Source organism: Sceloporus undulatus, chromosome 2 (assembly GCF_019175285.1).
Source record: "Sceloporus undulatus isolate JIND9_A2432 ecotype Alabama chromosome 2, SceUnd_v1.1, whole genome shotgun sequence".
NCBI classification, from domain to species: Eukaryota; Metazoa; Chordata; class Lepidosauria; order Squamata; family Phrynosomatidae; genus Sceloporus; species Sceloporus undulatus.
This window is the reverse complement of record NC_056523.1, coordinates 156,682,866-156,706,672: the sequence shown is the minus strand read 5'-3', so window position 1 is coordinate 156,706,672 and position 23,807 is coordinate 156,682,866. Positions and strand designations below refer to the sequence as shown.

Sequence of the window (23,807 nt, the reverse complement as noted above, 5' to 3'; positions counted from 1 at the left end):
AGGAATAAAGTACATGGCAAATACATGTTCAGTGATGAACTTTCAGGTTTGAATTTCAACTTAGGATCTGAAGAGAGAGTGCTTGGCTATAGTTCTTCTTTTACAGCTTCATAAACCATTGCTTAAGAAGCCATGGATAAATGTCCAAAAAAACATCCAGTATGTAAATTTGTGGTTTAATGGTAATGGTGCTAAACATGCTGCTAGAGTTCCAGTTATATAATATGCAAGCTTTCCATCTGAGTGTCACTACCACAAGATCCGGAATAAGGGTGTTTTATGATTGTGTTAGTAATTATGAACTTTATTTTCAAAAAGGCTGTACAAATACTCTTCTTTATTAAAGCAATATTGAAGTACTGCATATACCCATATATAAATCTAGACATTTTAGTCAAAGCATTGATCCAGAAAACCTGGGTTGATTTATCCACAGGTCAGTGTAAATATTCTACCTTAACTCTTATTTAAAAAAGGAACCATTCCCTTCTCTGAGTACAGTAATAAAAGGCAAGAGCTTAGTCCATCCCAAGAGAATATAAGAGGCACTAGTCACTGCCTCTCCCTCTGCTTTGGTGCCACTTCTGGCTTTTATTTTATTTATATGCCAACTTTCTCCCAAATTGGACCCAAATATAAAATTAATGAACCACATTAATAAAGCAAATATAAAATGTAAAATCCTTAAAAATGCTAAGTTAAAAGTATAAAACCATTTCAAACATACCAAAGCAACCATTCCAATAAGAAGCTTTAGTGGGCACAATTGCGTATTAAATATTTGCATGAAAAGAAAAGGTTTTGCCTGCTGGTGAAAGGAGAAGAGGGAGTGGGGCAGCCTAACCACCTATGGATGGAAGCACTGAGAAAGCTATCCTCACTAAGTGAGCCTGTGATGGTGATGAGACTGAGAGAAAGCATTCCCCTGAAGATCTTAGGGTTCTGCAGGTTCAAGGAACGGACTGGTCTGAGCTTACTGGGAAGGGAGTTCCAGAGTCTAGGGGCAGGGACAGAAAAGGCCGTCTCATGTCCCCACCAACTGTGCTTGTGATGGTGGTGGGACTGAAGGGCCTCTCCTGAGGATCTCAGAGCCTGGGCCAGCTTTTACAGGGAGATACAGTATTTCAAGGAGTCTGGACATATAGGGCTTTATAGGTCATGACCAGCACTTTGAATGGTATACAGAAATAAGCTGGCAACAAGTGACCTTTTTTTTTAACAAAATGTTGATGCCCAGACAAAGGTCATCAGCTAAGGCGACCATGACAGTCTCCACCCCAAATCCCATCCTAAAGCCAGTTTGAAATGGATCAAGATAATCGGTTTCCTCCAAGACAGCTTGGAGTTGAAGAGCATCTGCCCTCTCGATCACCTTGCTCAAAAATGGTAGTAAAGAGACTGGCCTGTAGTTCTTCATATCCAGGGGGGGGGTCAAGGTTTTTTCAGGAGTGGACTAACCGCCGCTTCCTTCAAACAGGATGGAACATGACCCTCCCTAAGGGATGCATTGATGATGTCCCTTAAAAACACCCTCAAGGCATCTTCCCCCTGGATGGCCAGCCACAAAGGGCAAGGGTCAAGAGGGCAAGTTGTTTTCTTCACTCTACCAAGGAGCTTGTCCATGTCATCAGTACTTACAGATTGAAATTGATCCAGTATAACCACATCAGCGGAATTGCTGGACACCTCATCAGTTGATTCTGTTATAACTCCAGCATCCAAGTCGGCTCTCATCTGAGAGATTTTATCTACAAAGTAGTTGTTAAATGCATCACAGCAGGCTGTTTTGGGCTAAGTAAATGGGACTGCCGCAGTGTTTGTGTGTGTGTGCTCACTTGCTGCTTGCAAATTCCTGTCTGATTCTAGTGATTTTTCTTTGCCAGTCAAATGAATCAGAAAAATGCAGAATCTCTTTTTAATTTTGTTTTTAATTTTTAAATTATTGTGCTGGAGGACTAGAAATTCCTAGAGGGAACATATTTTTTTCAGTTGAGTATAGGGCAGCAGCAGAAGCAGTGGCAAATACAGTTATCCATGAATAATCAAGTCTGCAAAAGATTTACACACAAATGTGGAGGGACAACTCTACAGTCCATGTGACTAGAGGTGCCAGAAATGAAGACTTCACAGCTGACCTTTAAGTGAATATGTCCTACAGTTAATACAAGATAACAGATATGCCCAAAGGTATTATATTAAGAGTAATCATCTGAGATAACTGCCTAGGAATAATTATACCCAAATAAGTAATAGAACTTGAGCAATATTGAAACTGTCATGTTTTAAACATACTGTCTTGTCTCCCATTGGCAGTATTTCTGACTTGGACCAATTAATTGAATGTGCAGATATTTTACCAAAATTATGAATGATTAATCAACTGCATCAAACAGGGATCCACTGCTGGGGCTTTGAAATAAACAACAGATGATCATCTGCAAAAACAACGTTTTTGCACTCTAAACTAACATGCTCAAATCCATTGATTCTGGAATTTTTTCTAATAGCATTTGCTAAGAATTCTAAGCACAAATTGAATATTAAAGGAGACAGTGGACATCCCTGCCTTGTACTCCATTTCAGTGTAAAAAGAAGAAGACCACTGTTATAATCCATGCTCTTTGTGCTGAATATATATATATATTTTTATGCATTTCAAGAATATTTTAGGAAACCCATAATTAGGCAATGGCAAAGGCCTTTTTGGCATCTAAAGAAATAATGGCTGACTCATCAGTTTTATCCGAGCTCAAAGCAATCAAGTCCACAACCTATTGAATATTATGGCTTCCTGCCTGTTTTTGATAAATTCTGCATGGTCAGGGTATACCAAAGATGAATTCATACTATTTTTATATCAACATTGAGTAAGGACATAGGCTAATTAACTCAGCGAGTATAGCCCTTATCAGGTTTAGGTATCAGGGTAATAGAAGCATCATTTAAATATGAAGAGAGGGAGCTGAATTCTAAGATAAATTTCTAAAGTTGGAGCTGCCTTGGTGCTAACAAACTGGAAGAGCATTGTACCATTCAGTTGAAAACCTATAGAACCATGAAGGGAGAGGCATGCCCTCAGTAGATGGGGCCACTCAAACTACAGGCAAGTTCTCTGACATTCTTTCTCTGCCCCTGCCCACTTGCTCATATATGTACTCCTCCTCTCTCTCTCTCTCTCTCTCTCTCTCTCTCTCTCTCACACACACACACACACACACACACACACACACTCACGTGTGCCCCCACTGAGTTGTCTTATCGATATGACAAGCCTCTTAAGGTCACCATTACAAGATGCCATGATTGCTTTGAATCTATAACTTCCAACTCAAGGAGCACTCAGTGAGGCAGTGGCTGAGTCAGACTCCATTTGCCTGGGAAAAGTGAGAGATATGCAGATTCTCCAGGAGCTGCTGCTTCAATATGTCTGGAGTACTGTGAAATAGTAGTACACGTGGAAACTGTTCCACTGTCTTGCCTTTCCTGACAAGGGGCTAGTGCAGACAGGGCAAATCAGTGCAGGACCACGGCGACCACATGGTCCTGGTCCTGAGCTGGGCTGCTACCACAGTCCTGAATGGGCTGCTGGCAAAGAACGGACGTTCTCTGCTCCTTTTCCAGCTGGCTTTTCCTAGCCAGGTGCACTCTCTGCATGGCTTCTGGCTGCTCTGGGGGTGTGCGTTGTCTAAATGGTATACCACCAGAGCAACTGAAAGCTGCACTTTCCTGGCCATCTGTTTTGGACCAAGGAAAAGTGAAAGGAAGGATGGTTTAGGAAAGCTTAATAGGCTATGGGTTTCCACTTCTTTGTTGTATACTGGAAGGTGTATACTGGAAATACACCTTTGGATAAAAGCCAGTGCTGTACTGATTTCCATAGTGAGGTACCAGTGAGGGGTGCCAGGTGGAAAAAATCTGTGGGACCTATTTAGAAAGGTACAGTATAGCAAAAGTGAATGCAACACAATTCTTCCAATATAAAGTGCCAAAAACCTGCCTTAAAGAACTTTCTTGGTAGCTGCTATCAGCAAGTCAGAATGAATCTAATTGAATGTAATCAGCTAAGGATTTGACAGGCTGGAGTTGAAAACATCTCCTTTATCACTTTTAATACAAGTCTGCTTGATCTAGACTATAAGCACTGAGCTCCACAAGACCATTTTCAAGAGCAAAAGTACAATGTAAAAGGAAAAAGGAAGGTTAAAAATATTGTTAATTTCCCTCTTTGGTGGTACAGCGTTAGTGTCAGGTAAAAAAAAAAAAGAAACAAGAGCCTTTCAGACCCATTTTTTCAAAGCCCACCTGCTTAAATTTCATAGGCTATTTTAAAGCAGAAATGATAAACCTGATAAAGCAGGTGTGAAGGTTTCTATATTATGGATAAAGTTATTGGACATGTTCTAAAAATATAAAGACTTGCTAATTCAAGGTTAATAATACTTTAGGCTGTAGACTTAAAATATAATCTATTTCCTTTATTTATAAACTGTAGAAAGCCACCATCTTATATTTTTGTAGCAACTAGTAAAACAGTGGTCTATTTGTCTTAATCCGTTTTATTTATGAATCAGTATTTATACTTGTCTATAAACAGACAACTGATTAATGTGGTCTGACTTCTGGAAAACTGCATAGACCTTTCCCTGGGGAAGCTATGTTCTTAAGCATCAGTGAATTTTACAATTTGGTTCCTGACAACATATTGAAATAGGAAAACCTTCATCTTCCTGACCTTTTACTCCCACTCCCTGGTTATAGCTGTTGTAATGATAAAACTAGCAATTGAGACAGCATGAAATGTTAGGTGTAAACAAGGGAAGTCCAATAGCCAGCAATTTTGGACCGGGGTTGAACAGAAGTAGGTTAGGTATAATACTTATAAACGTGCAATCATTTAGGTCTCATATCTTTCACCAGGAAATAAATACATACATACACTGGGCTTGCCAGATCAGTAACTTCCTATGCTCTGCGTTTTCATGGCCGAAGCTATGACTTTGAGTAATAATTGCTGAAAGTGCGTAAGAGAGAGAGAAAGAAGGTAAATGTCAGTATAGGAGGGGGTCAGACAAGACTGCATTCTATCACCCTATCTGTTCAACATGAATGCAGAAAATGTAATAAACAGAGTAGGTTTAGACACAGGTGAAGAAGGAGTGAAGATTGGAGGAAGTAATATCAACAGTCTAAGATATGTAGATGACACTATACTCCTAGCAAAAAATAACAAATGTTTGAAAAAGTTACTAAAAAAGTCAGAGGGGAAAGTGCAGGCTTGTGGTTGAAGGAATTACAGAAATTCAATCTAGACGATGAGGAAATTGAAATAGATAAAGATTGATCCCATACCTTAGCTCAATCATTGATCATAATGGTGATTACAGCCAAGAAATCAAAAGAAGACTAGAATTGGGAAGGGCAGCTATGAAAGAACAAGACATGATCTTAAAGTGCAAAGATATAAACTGAATACCAAAGTTAGGATCATCCAAGCCATTGTATATCCCATCATTATATTTGGATATGAGAGCTGGATAGTGAAGAAAGCTGTTAGAAAGAAAATCAACTTATTTGAGATGTGGTGCTGCAGAAGAGGACTGAGTATACTGTGGATGGCCAAAAAGACAAATGGGTCCTAGAAGAGATCAAGCCTGAAGAGTCACTAAACAAATGTTGGTCATTCCAGGGATTGGAATAAAAAACTCTCACAAATGCTATACATAAATAATATATTCTATTGTATGCTTGTCTCTAACCCTTGACTAAGGACAGCTTATAAACATTATTTCAGAGCATAGTTCTTAAAGTTGATTAAAAATTAATAAAACTAATTTACTTGGAGGAAATCCAAGTCAATTACTTACATGCATTAATCAGCGTATTGGGGACAGACCATGCAGATACTGCTGCCCCCCAAAACCTACCTACCTACCTACTTTTCCTTCCCTTCCTTTCTTTGCTTGTTCTTCAGATTTTGGATTTCCCTCAAGTACAGTATGTGGATTCTTTCTCCTCCTCGTCCTTCTTTATGAATGTGAGGGTGGGTGCCTTTCTGTAGGCAAGAGCAGGTTTGGAACTGAGATCACAGTTTATGCTGGTGGGATGAAATACTGCACTAAGTTCAGCATACTTCTTTGTATTGAGAGCTCTTCCAGGGTATAGGTGTGTATGGGGTATAGGTATGGGGAAGGCAAAACTAGAAAATTACTCCTCAAATAAGAATTCTGCCTCCCCAAATGGGATTTCTCTTCAGTCCCCAAATTTCTAGCACTGCAATCATTTAAAACGGTAATTGAGCATTTAGAAACAGAGGGCCCATACAGGCAGGCCAAAATAAAGCTGCTTTGGATCATTTTGGAGGTATGCTGTTTAAATGACATACACATCTTAAGAAGCCAGAAGCTGTGCCAAATCTGCGCTCCAGTCCTTAGGACTAGAGCATGGTTTTGGTGCAGCTTCTGGCCTCATAGGGCACATGCATAATTTAAACAGCATACTTCCAAAGTGACCCAAAGCAGCTTTATTTTGGCCTGTCTGTACGGGCTCAGAGTTTAGGCATCCAAAAGAGCCAGCATGGCATAATGATTGGAGTGTTGGACTACACTCTGGAAACTAGGGTTTGATTCCCCGCTAGGCCATGAAGCCCACTGGGTGACCTTGGGCAGGTTACATGCTCTCAGCCTCAGGGGAAAGCAATGGCAAACCTCCTCTGAACAAATCTTCCCAAGAAAACCGTGGGATAGGTTTCTCTTAGGGTTGCCATAAGTCAGAAAGGACTTGAAGGACAACAATAACATTAGGCATCAAAAGGAAGGGGGAAGGCAAAGTACCAAGGGAATACACAAGAGTAATAGCTGTGGATGTTTCTCAGTGTTTCAGTTTCCACAGTGGTAGAAATATGTGGACTGAAGGAAGATTTCTTAATGGGAGGGGTCTGTGCCTTCATTCCCCCCCCCCCCCAGCTACACTCCAGCTCCTGTTGTTCCCCCTCAAGAACCTGTACATTTGTGTGCCTCTGATTAGTAATATTAACAGTGTTGGTACAGAAATCAATTGTACACACAGGAGTTGACGAAGACACTTGACTTCTTTAAGAGAGTCCTGGTCAGATTGCCCATTTGCTACCTATCCCTCAGCAGCACTCTGTTGCCACGGAGCTGTTGTTTCCAAGCTACCCTTGGGTTTAAAATAATATTTTAAAGATTATTTATTCAAACCTTAAGATTTCCACAGGCATGCTGATACTTCCCCCCATGTGTAGATAATGTGATTTTGATGCATAATCACTCACATTTATCTCTGAGGACTGGAAATGGAGGAAATAATGTTTCATCTTTTGTAAATAATTCCTGTGATGTTGTTATTCATTTGTTTAAATTAAGAAATGTGTTAGCCATTCCTCAGTTTCTTTAGTCTCACTTAATGCTAAATAAATATGCAGCTAGAATTTCTTTAACTCTAGATCACTTCTTTTTAAAAGGTGAAAGGCCATCATCATAACCAGAATGATCATTTCCAGAGTGATGGAATTGGTAAGTGCCAAGCAATGTATTGTTGATGCAAATCAGTTTTGAAGCTTGCTTTTAAATTTAAATCTTAGAGAAAATGAATGACTTTTCAGAAGAAAGAGAATGATCTCAGAACAAGTATCTGTGAGCCTGTTTGGGTTCCTTGCTTTCTCTCATGGCACTTTGGTGGCTAGAGATGATCAGTCTTGCAATGTGGCTTTGTAATACTAATTTATTGCATTATTGAATTTCTCTAAAATGAATTCAGGATGTTCCTTGATCTGGAATATTAAATTACAGTGGAATCTCCTAGATTGATTAATTTCTTCCTGGCACAAGCCTCCACAGTAGGAAGAGTGCGTAGGAGGGGGCATGCATACCGGCATGCATACCCAAGACCTTTCCCCATTCTTTCCTTAAACCTTAAAGTGAGTTCTACTTGAAGCAGGCTTGGAAAGCTGCTTAGATATTTTGGTTGAGAAAATTCAAAGGAATTGAAATAAAGTCTTCTTTAAACTTGGCTGTTAATTTGGTTCAGTGAAATTGTGTTTAGGATGTAATATAACTGAAGACAGAGATAGGGACCTTAAAGACTTCAGATGTTAAGAAGTGTTACGGCTTTCCAGTGAGCTCAGCTGGCTTGCCCATCTGGGCTATAAAACCAGGAGTCTAGCAGTGACAGGCCTACTGCTGGTAGAGGAGCCACTTGACAGGGGGCATAAAGATGAGGTTCTGTCCCTTTGGTAGATGGAAGAGAAGATTTGCTACCTTTTTATATCTGCCTGTCAGTATAGTATTTTTCTTCTTTTATTTTTATTTTTAAGAGCAACAGATCTACTTGTCCAGTAAAAGAAGGATGGGGGAGAAGATGGAATCAGGGAGCAGCCATTGGAGTTGTAGATGGCAAAGGGAGATGCAGAGGAGATTCAGATAATGGTGTTATCATGGAGGAAGGGTGTCTCCCCAACCATCTCCCTGCTCAAGTAGCCTGGATAGCATTGGTGACAGTTTCCTTGCATTGACAATACTGCTTTTGAATGCCTGCCAGTTTTATGAAAAGGAAAGTAATAGCTATTTGGAATTTGATTCTGAATGAGCATGCCAAACTGGTGTATCTACAGAGACTTGGTTAAATGAGACTGGGTTGGTATTATCTTTCAGCTTTGTCCACCAGGCGTCTCTGTGCAGCAACAGGTGAGACTTGGGAAGTGGGGAGGCATAGTTACAATGGTCTGTCATGATACCATCACCTTGATCACATGCCATGTCCCTCAGCAGTTTTGATGTGTGTATCTGAAGATGGGTAGTTAGAGCGAATGGGAATTCTGTTAATATATCACCCATCCCACCACTCAACAGTCTTCTTTCCTGAGCTATCTGGGGTAGGTTGGTTGTTGGAAATCCCTTCAGCCTGTGGTGCTGGAGGGCTTCAACATTCATGCTCTGAAACTCCCCTGACAAGAGGTGTTCAGTATTATATGGATGCCATGACAACCATGAGTCTGTCTCAAGTAGTATTTGACTCCGTTCATGTTGCTCATCATAGTCTGGACCTTATTTTCTCCACTGGATGGGATGGGGTGGTTTGGATGTGAAGGAACTTTCTGGAGTTCCATGGTTACGGTTTGGGAGACAATCAACACCCTTTTGCACTCCCTTCCTCCATGATATCACAATTAGCTCTGGCCTCTGCATTTCCTTCTGCCCTCTACAACTCTAATGGTTGCTCCCTGATTACATGTGTCTACCTCCATCCTTCTTTTACTGGGCAGGTAAATCCCTTGCTCTTGTAAAAAAAAATGAAAGAAAGAAAAGAAACAGATTATGAACAGATTACTGTCTGGTGGATTTACTGGGACACAGAAGTCCTGCAGGGATGGAGGCTTGAGCTTTAGGAGGTTGCTGGACTGCTGGTGGCTTTTGGGGATTTTCCTATCATTTGAGTGGGCCATTCTGTCAAAGCCCTGTTTGACCTTTGGAATAAGGAGCTGGTCAAGAAGTGGGTGATTACTCCTTAGAGTCTCCACCTACACAATAGATTCAAACCAGCCACTTAAAGTGCTGGTAGTGATGAAACGAGTGAGAAGGGGGCTAGAATGATATTGTCAGAAGACTCAGAATGAAACTGACCAAACACAGGCTAGAGCCTATATGAAGGCCTGCTTTATGTCATTGGGAGTAGCAAAGTAATTATTCTTTTCTGCCATTACTCCACTGTTGAGTGGAGCTGTTTTAAGTGGTCAAACATAGTCTACTCATCCCACTATGAATAATTTTTGTGGTATTTTGCAGATAATAATCACGTAAATCCATTCTGACTTGAACGCTATATTTGATACAGTCCCAACAGATATAACTTTGGGCACTGCTTGTCCAATAATAATGCATTATTTTAGTTTGTACAACCCCAAGGATGTAGACAGAATCCTTGGAGAAGTGAGATGTGCACTAAGCCCCCTTTTTGGCTTATTATACAGCCTGCTCTCCTCTTCTGTGGGCTTGCCATCCACGGATTGGAGCATCCACAGATGTTCCTGCCCCATTCTTCCCAATGACGATGCATACACAGGGTCATGCCAATGCAATTGTGCACATATCACACCACCATTGGGAAGAATGAGACTTGAGGTCCCACAGATTTTGCTGTCTGGGGTATGTTCCCCCCAGAATGGAACCCCTATGGATATGAAAAGCCAACTGTACAAGCCAGAGGAATATTGGCCAAATGGGTAAAGAAGATAGTGCCCTTTTAGAACAATGCAGGATTCCAACATTCCCAAAGGGAGCAGATGTAAAGACCATTGAAAAATCCTTTGCTAAATGTTCTAAAATCTATAGGTATCAGCCAGCATTCAATATTCTGTTTTTGTGCAAGTTATTAGACTGTGTGGTGGCCTCCCTCCTCCAGAGGTTCCTGAATGAGACAGATTATCTAGATCCATTTCAGTCTGGCTTCATGGTTGGTTGTGGGATGAACATGAAACCACTGGAAGAGATTGTCCAGAGGCCTGAGGTTTGGTGCCATCAGTATGCTCTGATCCCATTTCTTTCCCACCAAATTCCAAGGAAGATATTTTGGTTTTAAACCAACATCTGGCATCAGCAGTACACTGAATGAGAACAATGAAACTGAATCCTAATCCACACAAGATATAGATACTCTATCTTGTCTTGTGTCAAAAGGTATATAAGGGGATGGGAATTAAGCCTGTGTTAGAACATGAAGCTTGGATGTACTCAGTTTTGCCTGGATGTCTAGGTTACTGCAGTGGCTAAGAGTACATTTGCTCACTTAAAACTAATGTGCCAACTGTGATAACCCTGATTTGGCCATGGTTACATATGCTTTAGTTACCTCCCATTTGGATTGCTGTAAAGTACTCTATTTGGAGTGTATTTGAAAAGTGTTGAGAAATTTCTGTTTGTACAAAGAGCTGCAGTCAGATGGTTAACTGGAGTTGGTTATTGGAATCACGCAACTCTCTTGCTACAGCAGCCCCACTGTTGGTCTGTTTTTAGGGACAATTCAAAGTGCTGGTTATGTCCTATAAAACATTGTCCATCTTAGGTCCAAATTATGTTTTCATGTGATCTGGAGGCTGAGATTCTCAGAATGGGTCATTCTCTCAGTTCTGCCACCTTCACAGCTTTGGTGGGTAGAGACACAAGATAGGGCCTGCTCAGTGGTTGCCTCTAGGCTTTGGAACTCTCTTTTAATGTCCATCTGTTCATTGGTTTTAACTGTATCGTATTTATTTTAATTTGTAAGTTTCCTTAAATCCTAATTTTGTGAAGAAGGTGAGATATAAATAAATTTAACAACAGTTACTCCTGTTAACCCTCACCAGAAGCTATGCTGTTTAGAGCCAGTAGGAATTGTAGGCCAACATCTGGTGCATCACATGTCACCTGCTTGTGATCTGTTGTGATTTATTATTAAAGCCTGCTGTATATGTAATAGTGGAGGTGGCCTCATGATATCGACATGCCAGTTTTTGTTTCAGGCAGAATCTGACTTTAAATAATTTCTACTGTATGAAATGTTTGGAAAATAAGAGTCGTATTGTGAAATTTAATACTGATGTACAATTACCTTCACACCCATGTTGGTTTTCTTGTTTATTTCCAGTTCAACCTAATCCTTCTGTCTTAATTGGAAATCCTATCAGACCATATACACCACCACCACCTCCCCCTCCTCCTCCTGGGCCTCATCCCAGTCTTGGGAAATCTCCTAGTCCTGTTCAAAGAATAGATCCTCACACTGGGACAAGCATTCTTTATGTTCCTGCTGTTTATGGAGGAAATATGGTCATGTCTGTGCCATTGCCAGTAAGTATACATTTCTGCCTAATGCTAGCCTCTTCATCCTTAAACCACTACTTGTTGCTTTACTTTAAAAAAGTAAAGGTGGTCTTCCATCCACATTGCTGATTAGGCCTGTACTTGTTTAGCTTTAGTGACTGTAGCAGCTGATGTGCCCATTTTGCGTGTGTATATGTTTGTGTTTATTTTAAAAAAAACACCCTAGGAACCTGATATAACAACAACACCTTATTTATTTATTTGTAGTGGTTCTCCATTACTAAACTTGATCTCATTTCCCCCACTATCCTTACCAGATTTCAGGAAGGAAGACACCAAAATGAGAAGGGAAGACTTTAGAGAGAAAAAGGCTTCACAGTGGGTGTGGAAGGACTTCTTACCTTTTTATTTTCTTACTTTTAAAAGCTACCTGCTTTGTGAGTGACTTCAGCAGGGCATTACTGCCATCACTGGCCTTCCTTTCCAGGCATGCTTGAAGCCCTTTGCAGAGCCACCCAATTAAACTAAAAGCTTAATTTTGTAAAAAAGTGGAGAGAAAATGAGAATTCCCCTTAATATCTGCTACCAATTCACCCACCTGCAAATACATTTGGTTCTCCACATTCATGGGAGTTAAGGATGCAGGATGCCTGCAAAAGTGGAAAAACCATGAATATCCATGGCACCACCTTCCTTACTCTCTTTCCCCCTAGAGGATGGCGAGAGAAGCTGAAAGGTGTTGCCATGGCCCTGGGTGGTTCACTTATTGTCCTTGCCTGTTTCTCCACCTCTCCCTCACTGCCTCTTTCTAGTCATCTAACTTTTGCAGCTAGCCTTTGCTGCCTGTTTCTCTGCCCCTCCCTCTCTGCCTCTTTCTAGCCTTTCTGGCTAGCCTTCGCTGCCTGTTTCTCTGCCCCTCCTTCCCTGCCTCTTTCTCTGTGCCCATTGGCCTTCACTGCCTCTTCCTTTGCCCCTTCCCCTTGTCACTTTTTCTGCCTTCCTGTCTGTTCTCCTTCCCTCTTTTTTCCGTGGCTAGGGTACATGTGGAGGGAAAGAGCTCACTTTCTCTCTGTCTCTCTAGTTCACTTTCATCCATTCTGCTCCTCTGGAAAAACTCCCAAATAATCAAATCCTCAAATGTTAAAGTTGCAAATAAGGAGGGCAAACTGTACTCCTATTTGGAGACTGGGGCACATACTTTGGTATGCTCTAGACTGTCTTCCTACCTGAAAAATAGAAACCCATCATCTCCTCCTGAATGAGGACTGATGTAAAACTGTTGGTTTGTTCATTATATTTCACAGATCTGGACTAGGCTGTGAGTTCACACAGTATAGCCTATGTTGCAGTGTACCATGACCTTTCCTGTACTTCTCTACCTCTCCTGTATTAAATCATTCTTTTCCTATTGAGCATTTAAGCATGATATAATATTATGTCTGCTCCAGGTTAATTTTAGCTTCATATACCAGTTAGCTATGGTGGCTAATTCTAATAAGAGATAAAAATTGTTCAAGTTATCCCTCTTCCTACACATAAACATTGTTTCTTTTGCTACCTCTTCTCTTGGTCTGTCCAACAAAAGAAAGCAGGTGCAGCAGCACAGCTCCAATCTGCCAGCCAAGTCCTGACAAAGATCAGTCAAAATAGGCCCCCAAATTTGAAATCTCCCTTTTGCTGCTGCTGCTCTTTCCCCTCTGCCAGGTTCTCTAATTCCTCATCCTCACCTAAAAGCTGGTAGTTCCCTTTGTCTTTCTTGTGTGCCAATACTTTGCTTGAAGGCCCCCCTTTTTTGTCATTGACTCCCTGTTGCCCCCTTTATTGCCTTAGTTTCCCCTGGGGGGGCAGTGATGCCCACTTTGGGAATCACTGCCATAGCTGCATCTACTTAAAGAAGGGGCTCTGTACACTTATCACATAAGGGAGACACAGGAGGGTGGTGGTCATAAAAATGTGTCTTTTGTCATGCTGGAAAAATCTATTTGGCAAAAGTCATGCTCTTACAACTGCCTCTCTCTGGAAAGAGAAGGGAAGTGCTACAATGTCATGAGGAGAGCTAAGGAGAATGATGCTTCTCTCTTGCTGCGTGTCGGTTTACTTTTGTAAAGTGACAAGGCTCTAGCTTGTTTGCTCATTATTGATAAGCCTGCATTATTAACATTTCTGACTTACTCTTTTGTGTAAACACAGCCATGTATGTGTCTTATGCTTTAACTTCCCATACATTCTTTGTGAGTGTTGTTATTATAATGACCAGATTTCCAAAACTTTAATATCTCAGGAAGTCACAAGAGACAAGGAAGTACAAAACTCTGCCTTTGATTACTATACCTTTCAAGCATGGTATTATGCAAAGGGGATATGAAGAAATGGAGCAATAAAATGGAGTGAGGAGTGACAGGAATTTCTGTTCTTTAGAAGATGCTCTGGAAAAATGACTGGGCCTTCCAGTGCCCCACTTGGTTACTCTTTCTTTCATTCCCATGTCAGGTATTTTGGCCTGTTACAGACTGCCAAAATAAAGCTGCTTCGGGTCTCTTTGGAGATATGCTGTTTAAATGATGCATGGGTCCTAAGAATCCGGAAGCTGCACCAAAGCTGCACTCCAGTGCTTAGCGTATGCTGAAGAAGCATTATACAGTGGTACCCCGGGTTACGAAATTAATTCGTTCCGCGGTTAATTTCGTAACCCGAAATACCTTCGTAAGCCGAATTCCCATAGGCGCTAATGGAAAAATAGCTCTCTGCTGCCCTCCGGTGGCGGAAAATAGCGCCGCGGTTTTTTCGTAACCCGAAGAAACCTTCGTAAGCCGAAGCAATAAATCCCTATGGGATTTTTTCGTATCCCGAAAAATTCGTAACCCGGCGCATTCGTATCCCGGGGTACCACTGTAATTACTAAAATATGACCTTTATCATAATCACATAAGAATTTGTCTAACCATATCTACTTGACTACTATGTTAGCATCAGTTTAATTTCTCAAGAATGTAATGTTATAGCTTTCCTTGAATACACTGCATCATATGCGGGTGCATTATACGCTGAAAGCAATGCTGGAAGAAGCGGCGCTGAGTGCCAGAAGCCCCATTACTTCTAACATATGCACAATTTCTTTTACGTGGGGGGGGGGTCCGGAACGGATCCCCACGTAAAAGAAGGGACCACTCTATTTAACATTAGGCCTTAATCTTGGAATGTGGGCAGATTTACTCATACACATACTTGTCCATGAGATTCTTTGTAAACTCAGTAGGTTGTCCTAGAATTGAGACATTACAACAATGGAAAAATTTATAGAAGTCTGTTCTTCTTACCATTATGTTTTAATTTTTTTCTATTAACACACATGCTGTTCTTTTATTTCTGTAGTAGCAATGTTCCCCATTCTCTTTGGAAATACTGCCTTCTCTTTGCCAGAAGGCAACATAGTGAAATCTGAAGACAAGCTATTTCTTTACCAGCCCCCTACCTGTTTTTGATTCATCTGCTTGTACAAATGATTTCTAGTCTTTTTATACACAAGTGCATTTCCAGTGTCCCTTTTGCTATTTATATCCCTCATTTTAGAAACTGTCTTTATAAACTGCTCCTAAATCTGTTGTGATAGTTTTGGTAATACTCACAATGGTGTATAGAGAGTTTAATCATTATTATTCTCACAGTAACTATGAATTATGCTAGGTTGAGGGATGATGATGTTTGGTAAGTTACTCAGTGAGTTTCTGATTTTTGAAACCCCTCTGTATACTGGCATTCTTTGTTTCTGAAAGTACCATCACTCCTCATTGTCTTTTACACTTAGTAGTTTTGTGGCACTGCATTACTTTTTTAAATATGCATACTTAACAAGCTATAAACAAAAACTGTTCACATTTGTTTATTACATAGGTACCATGGACTGGGTATCAAAGTAGGTTTGCCGTTGATCCTCGAATCATTACTCATCAAGCAGCCATGGCATATAATGTGAATCTCTTACAAGCACACGGACGTGGATCTCCTATACCCTATGGTCTTGGACATCATTCACCAGTTAGTATAGGACAGCAGCAGCTTCAGCATTCAGATAAAGAGCAACTTGAACAAAATCGTATCAGTGAGTGGTTATCCTTTGTTTTGTTTTAATATATTCCTGGCATGGTTCAGAAATGTATTTGTTATGTCTGTAGAAAATTACTATACCATATTCTGAGAAAGCTTGCTGGAACATACTGTGTTTGATGCTGCTTGGTCTCAAGAATTTAGATACTCTTTCTTAATCTCCAACTCTCTTTGTTTTGTTTTTCTTCCACTGGCACCTTCTTCCATGAGAAGGCAAGGTTGTAACTTCCTTGGAGTACAGCAATATTACACTTTTTTCTTCTTGGTCTCTGCGAATCACACAAATGGGTTTTTACTGCGCCTGCACAACTAGCTCGGAAACTTCTAGAATCTCTAGGCAAAACTTAGTTTGCAACGTTTTGCAACTTTTTGGCAGTAGCTCCATCCATCCCATATAATGCCCCTGCTTGACCCGCTTTTCTCCAATTCCTTCATTCCACTGCGCTCTGCAACTCTGTTCTCAGTGCTAACAGCTCTTACGGAATCTCACTTTGGAATTGACCGCTAGCTTGAATTGTTGACCACTCTCTCGATCTCCCTTTGGACTCTGGTAGCCTCGTCTGATCTTGCCGGATCACCAACTCGGTCACTTTGCTCCGATGGCCTCTTTCAAGCATTGTGGCAAATGTGGAGGCAACATGCCTACATTGGATGGCCACGATTTGTGTGTCCTCTGCCTTGGGGAGGCACACAACACCAAGAGCTGACCTCTCAGGCCCGCCAAAATAGGGACCAGAAGCTTAAGGCGGCATGCTATGAAGAAGGCTTCCACTTCTACAGCCTCTGTCTCAGAGACTCAGCTTGAGCGGCTGCAAAAATCCTCTGAGGCTCGTAAAGCCCACTCCAAATCCTCTGACAAAAGAGGGGGAAAGACCAAGGAAAAATCTTCTAAGGTCTCCAAAGATCATGGAGATGAGCCAAAAAAGGCTCCTAAGAGGAAGAAGGAGAGGTCTGAGAGGTCTCTGGACCACAAGGCAGACCGGTCTTTGAGAATGGCTCGCTCCGCCTCTGCAGTACCTAAAGCTTGTCGCAGACCACCCAGCACCATCTTTGTTATTCCAATCCCAGTATCTGGTGCTCCTCCTGTACCGGATGATATCCGCTCGGCAACATCTTCTCTGCCTTTGGGTCAGCCAGTTGTGGTTGATGTCAACACTGACCTGGTGCACCTGGATACTGGCTCTGAATCCAAGGGAGAGATCTGGGATTCTGATCCTCCTGTGTTAACGTCTCCGGTCAAACAAGCTTTGGCTCAACGGGACCGTGCAGCCCTAGGTACCAAGGCGGATGAGCCCCCGCCTCAAGAGGAGGTGGATGATGATGATGTCGACAGTGAGCTCCTTGATCATTACCCTGATTTGTTTTTTGATGCTGAGACGGGAAATTACTTGTTGCCTGTGGACCCACACCAGCTATGTAAGCGTCTTATACAGCCGGTTGCAAACAAGATGATCACCTCGGTGCAATCTTGCGTGATCCAGCAGCCTCTGAGTGCCACCTCTGGCACGCGTGCCATAGGTTCGTCATCACTGACTTATACCGTACTGTCCCATCCAGTTCAGGATGGCTCTTTGAGCATCCCAAGCCTAATTCTGCCATAGTGGAAGGCTCCCAGACTGCCTTCACTCCTCGTTCATCTTCCTCCCCCATAGACAAGGAGAGTAAGAAGTTGGACACCGTGGCCAAAACATTCTGTACCTATGCACCTTATGATGTGAAGATTGCCAACTATGCAGCATGTACGGGGGCTTATGTACAGCACCTGATGGAAAAGCTAGAGCCCTTTATAGATGAGCTTCCTGAAGATTGGAAGAAGTTTGCTGCAGTGATCCGTACCGAAGTCCACTTGGTTGGCGGTCAACAAATCATCTCCGCAAGACACTCAACTGATTGTGCTTCAAAAGTTCTATCAGGATCGATAGCCCTTAGAAGACATGCTTGGCTCTGCTGCTCAGACCTCACTCCCCAGGCTAGGTCTGCGACAAATCGGGCCTTTTCCACAAAAACACTGACGAAAAGCTCAACTTTTGTTACCATATGAAGACCACGGCATGACAGCATGGCATGTTTTCTGCTCCCAACCTCAACCCCAGACCTCGATATGGATACCAGCACCCTTGGTACCCTCAGTACCAGTCTCATTATCAACAAGACCAGCAATACCAAACCCGATAGGCCTCATCAACGTCAGCCATCTCAATCCTCCTCGGCTTCTCCTGGACATTGCCAGCCTTCTCAGTGCTGCTTCCAACCGGCCTATAAGAAGAAGGACTCCAAACAAGGCAAGAGGAGGTTCTGAGATGGGGCTGCGCACTCCGTTGCCACGCTCTTTGGGGATAGATTAAGGCCCCATCTTAACATCTGGGCCTCAATAATGTCCGACTGTTGGGTACTCAAAATTGTCTGTAGGGGATATGCCCTTGAGTTCAGTGAGCTCTCTGTCACCAGAGTGGTTCACCCCACTAACCCCTCAGACACTCTTCTCGACGAATTGTGCACACTCTTGTAAAAAGGTGCTATCGAACCCATGGATCCATCGTGGTCTCAATACTGTTTCTTTTCCTGCTATTTCACTGTCCCCAAAAGTGACTCTGGTCTAAGACCCATCTTGGACTTGCGTCAGTTAAACACTTTAATTGTTTATCACCGATTTAGAATGCTAACTCTTGCTTCCATTCTGCCACTCTTGCAGAAAAACTGCTGGTTCACAACACTCAACCTGAAGGATGCTTATTTCCATGTTGGAATTTGAGAGGACCATCGGCGCTTTCTTGCCTTTGCCATTGGTACAGAGATGTTCCAATACAGAGTCCTCAGCACTGAGAGTGTTCACAAAGTGCATGGCACCGGTTGTAGCTTGTCTACACCAAAAGGGGATCACAGTCTTACCTTATTTGGATGATTGGCTGTTCACCACCCCATCCCGAGACCAGCTATTTCAAGATCTCCGGTTCACCTTAGACCTCTTACACTTATTGGGTCTTTATGATCAATGTCGACAAGTCTCACCTGAACCCGTCCAAGCGGGTCAGGTTCATTGGCATGACACTCAATTCAGAGACATGCATGGCCTGTCTCCCGGAAGACAGATACCAAGCCCTCTCCCGTGCAATTTGGGCTTGCCTTCCTCACAGACGAATACAAGCACGTCTGGTTCAGGTCGTGTTAGGCAACATGGCATCAACCACCTTTGTTACTCCATGGGTGAGCCTCAGGCCTCTTCAGTCATGGTTTCTCTCTGTAGTCGACCCCCTGTCAGATTCTCCATCCAAGCTCCTCACCATTCCAAGACCGGTTCAGAGAGCCTTGCGCTGGTGGCTCGAACCCAACTATGTTCATATTGGAATGCCCTTTCTGCCTCTGCAGGTGGAGATCACCCTCACCACAGATGCTTCCTTAGAGGGTTGGGGTGCCCATGTCTTGGGCTTCACAGTCAAGGACAGGTGGTCGCCATCCGAAAAGCAGCTGCACATCAATGCATTGGAGATACTTGCCGTAGAATAGGCTCTCAGGTTTTTCCAGAATCTCCTTGCCAACAGGGTAGTACTTCTCCTGACGGACAACACCACCGTCATGTACTACCTAAACAAGGAGGAACAAAGTCCCAGACACTTCTGCAAATAACTCTTCGCATCTGGGATTGGTGCATCCAAAACGTGATCCTACTCCAGTCCATTCACCTTCCTGGAGACGAGAACGACCTGGCAGACCAACTGTGAGCAGGTCCTCCAACCCTTGCCATGAGTGGCATCTCCACCCCAAGACGGTAGACTTTCCATAGTTTTTTGTGGGTTTTTTGGGCTATGTGGCCATGTTCCAGAAAAGTTTTTTCCTGACGTTTTGCCAGCATCTGTGGCTGGCATCTTCAGAGAAAGGTAGACTTTCTCTTCCAACTCTGGGGCAAACCAACAATCGACCTCTTTGCTTCACCCTTCAACACTCACTGTCCAAGGTTTTGCTTTCAAATCTGGTCACTCAACTTTCAAGGGGACGCTTTCCAGCTTGAGTGGTCCACTGAGATGATGTATGTCTTCCCTCCGTTCCTTCTCACGAAGATAGTGTCCAAAATTATTGTGGACTGGACGGATGCCATCCTTGTGACTCCTTGGTGACCGAGACAGCCTTGTTGTGCACCGCTTCTTCATCTGTCTCAAAGGACATTCCTCTGTTTGGAGTTACGGCCCGACCTTCTGTCTCTTCACAACAGGACCGTTCTCCAACTGGACAGGGATAATCTCCCGTTGGTGGCTTGGAGGATTCAGACGTAGAAGCTTTGTCCGAATCTATCCGGACAGTGATCTTGGCAGCACAGAAACTGTCCACGCAATATTCATACCAGATCTTCAAAGAAGATCTTTTGAGTCAGGGTCCAATTGTACATCCAAATCCTAGATGACTCAATTTGATGGCTTGGAAATTGAGCACCAGAATTTAACGCAAATGGGATATTCTGAGAAAGTAGTGGAAATAATAATGTCATCAAGAAAAGATTCAACAAAAGCAATATATGCAAGGACATGGAAAGCATTTGGAAGGTGGTGTTTGACGAAAAATATACAGTTCAGTGAGGTGAACGTTCAACATGTGTTGCAATTGCTACAAGACGGTTTGACGAAAGGTCTGAGACCAAATACATTAAAGAGACAAATATCAGCATTGTCATCTGGAGTTTAAAGGTATAACCTTATCTGCTCAATGAAACATACAGCTTTTCCTAAGAGAAGCAACTCTAAAGTCTTTTTCAACTAGACATACAGTACATAGGTTTCTATCATGGGACTTAAATCTAGTGCTCAATAGGTTGACAAAACCACCTTTTGAACCTTTATCAGAGGCCACACTTAGGGTGTTGTCTTATAAAGTGGCTTTTTTAGTAGCAATTACTTCAGCTAGGAGGATTTCTGACTTGTCAGCTTTATCAGTAAATCTTAATTATTGTAAAATAGAGACTGATAGGGTGGTCTTGACATTGGATCCAACATTCATATCTAAATCTCCAAACCACAAGATGATTCCAGAGGTTCTCTACCTTCCAACATTCTGTCCTAATCTGAAACATCCGGAGGAAAAAAGATGTCAAACATTAGATGTAAGGAAAGCAATAAAGTCACGTATAAAAAGGATGAGATCTTTTAGAAAAACAGAATCTTTATTTGTTTCATACAACCCAAGAAACATTGGGCAAAAAACATTGGAGACAATGATTAGCAGATGGATAAAGGCATGTATTCTACTGTGCTATGACTGGGAAAACAAAACGAGACCAGAACACATTTGGGCACATTCTACAAGATTTATGGTAACTACATCAGCCTTTTTGGTATTAGGATCAATTCCAGAGATATGTGAAGCTGCTGGATTGAGTGAACCATCAACTTTCATAAGGCATTACAAAATTGATAAATATAAATTAGCTAAGGCAGTATTTGGTAGGACTGTTCTACAGCCTGTTTTATCAATGGATTATTCCCACTCAGTGAAAGGGCTTGGGTATATCCCATCAGCTGTGGATTGCTCCTCCAGCCATATTGTGAATGGCGAATTAGACTTACTGTGAAGGGATGGCCGGAGGACCAATCCACACCCACCCTTAATATAATAATTAAAGTTAAATAATAGTTGAAATACAATTTTGATATCGGTAAGGCTTTATACATAAACTGAAGGAGGAGGGCAGGAGTTCAACAGAAATTAACAGAAAAAGAATTTAGAACTTAGAATTCCTGCATGGGCCTGGTTGACACAAGGAAACCCATCAGTCGTCGATTGCTCCTCCGGCCATCTCTGAATGCACTTTCACGGTAAGTCTAATTCATCATTTGCATTTTCCCCGCATTTGCTGGCGTCCTGTTTCCCTAACCTCCATGAATGTGGAGGACCAACTGTAGATTTATTGTTGTAACTATGACGAAAAGTAGCATTTTAAAAATAAAAATGACAAATTTTACTTGCTGTGCTGATGTTGGTAGCTCCATTGCTTTTCAATAAGTACGCTTTGGTTTAAATTGGAAAACAAATCTGATGGATCCATTATGAAACAAGAAGCATAGAACTCCATAATATTATTAGCATAAAATCTATTTCAGAGCAATCCAGCTTTTTAATGCTGAAGGACTGACTACTGTATCAAAATTGAAATTGCCTAGGTTCCATTTGTGATGTTGGAATGACTTCCCTTAAAACTGTGCAGTTCAAAAATCTGCCTCATTAACTCCCTGAAAAGCAGAATTATCCATGTGTTGAGAGCTCACAGTGCCAAGGTGCATATCTGAAAAGCTTCTTGTATTTCCCAACTTTGTAAATATATGTCACAGTACTATGCCAGACAATGTTGTTATTCAAAAGTTAATTGAACTCTAACTAGTTCATGGATATAGTCATGTGAATAAACTTATTTAAATTCATGAAATCTGGGATAATTCCAGAAGTAAATATGGCATGCCATCCTTTATTTTGCTATAGTAATCTCATTGGTGGAAGAGAGCAGAAGAATATGGCAGAAAAATAAAATTGAATAGGTGATTTCAGTTTCCTGAACTTTTAATGGTGTAACTCGAGAAAAAAACAAATACAGTGTTGTGAAATTCATTTAACATAATCTTCTGTGTCTCTGAAAAAAAATATGACGGGTTTGCCAGTGAAAGCTTCTAAATATCTAATTTATTATAAAATAACATATTTTCATACAAGACAGATTCAAACTTGTATTTATTTAAATTGTAAAATAAGAACCAGTTGAGGAATTCAGCTTGGGAATACTACTGGATTCATGTTTGTCACTAGAAGTTCAAGTGGACATCATAGGTTGGCATGCTGGGGGCCAACTTTGGCTGGCCTGCCTGTTGAGACCTTTCCTGGACTGGAATAAACTTGCCACAGTAGTCAGTAATCTGATAATTTTCTGATTAGACTAGCACAAAAGCAGCCTGTATGGTCCTTCCATTGGTGATAGCATGCAGCTAAGGCAATATGCAGCTGCCAGATTCCTGACAGGAACACATTTCAGCAGGAATAGGGGAAGCATGCCCTGCAGACCCAGGTAGTCTTCAGACTCCAATTTTGCTTCTCCCCTCAAGGCACCCGAAGCTCCCTCTGCATTTTTTTTTAAATTCAGGTTGATTTTGTGGCCATTTTTCACCTGAAAATGGTCCCCAAGTTCCAAAATTGCTCACAAAGGTTTTCTTTTGCACCCCCAGGACCTCTAATGGTTGCCAAATTTTTGAACATTATGACCAGAAGTGCACCCGAGTGTGCTTGTGCAGCTCATGAGGGGAGTTTCAGGGGTGAAAATTGTTTCCTCTGTCGTTACCTATCCCAATCCAAATATAATACGTTGTGATGACATTCAAAGCTTTAAACAACTTGGCACTTCAGCAGTTGAAGGTGTACTTCCCCTGGATGAGAACTGATATGTTCTGAACTCCTCTTAGGGCTGCAGCACATGAGGCCGCTTTGGCTGCAATAGGGCCAGGACTGCAGCAACCGCATGGCCCACTCCTGAAGTTGGCTGCTGCCACAGTCCCAAGCTGGCTACTGGCAAGCCCAGATTGAAGTCTTTACTTTTTCAGTCAGCTTTTCCCTTCTTAGCTTGGCCTTGGAGCAGCTTCCACCTGCTTTGGGAATGAGAGTCATGTAAATGCCATGCCCCCAAAGTGGCTGAAAGCCACTTGATTTGGTCTGTGTGTTTCGGGCCTTAGTGTCACCAGTGGAAATAATACATTCTGTGAAGATACATATTGTGAGGCCCCTGTTGATGCCAACATAGGCTTCATTTGTGTGCCAAGTTAAAATGTTTGTGTCTTGGTTCATGCCCTGAGTAGATTAAGTTCTGCTTCAGGACATGTGTTGTTAACATGTAGTAATTTGTCTTAAATAATTTCAAGGTTTTAA

At 41.9% G+C, this 23,807-nt stretch overlaps 1 protein-coding gene across 1 annotated transcript in view; it reads left to right on the top strand.

The window, feature by feature from the left end:
* The window catches only part of HELZ (helicase with zinc finger), a 197,245-nt gene that overhangs the window by 137,295 nt on the left and 36,143 nt on the right, over positions 1-23,807 (top strand). The window contains 3 exon segments of the mRNA XM_042453183.1: positions 7,481-7,532; positions 11,638-11,840; positions 15,705-15,912. Coding sequence (XP_042309117.1) covers positions 7,481-7,532; positions 11,638-11,840; positions 15,705-15,912 — 463 coding nt within the window.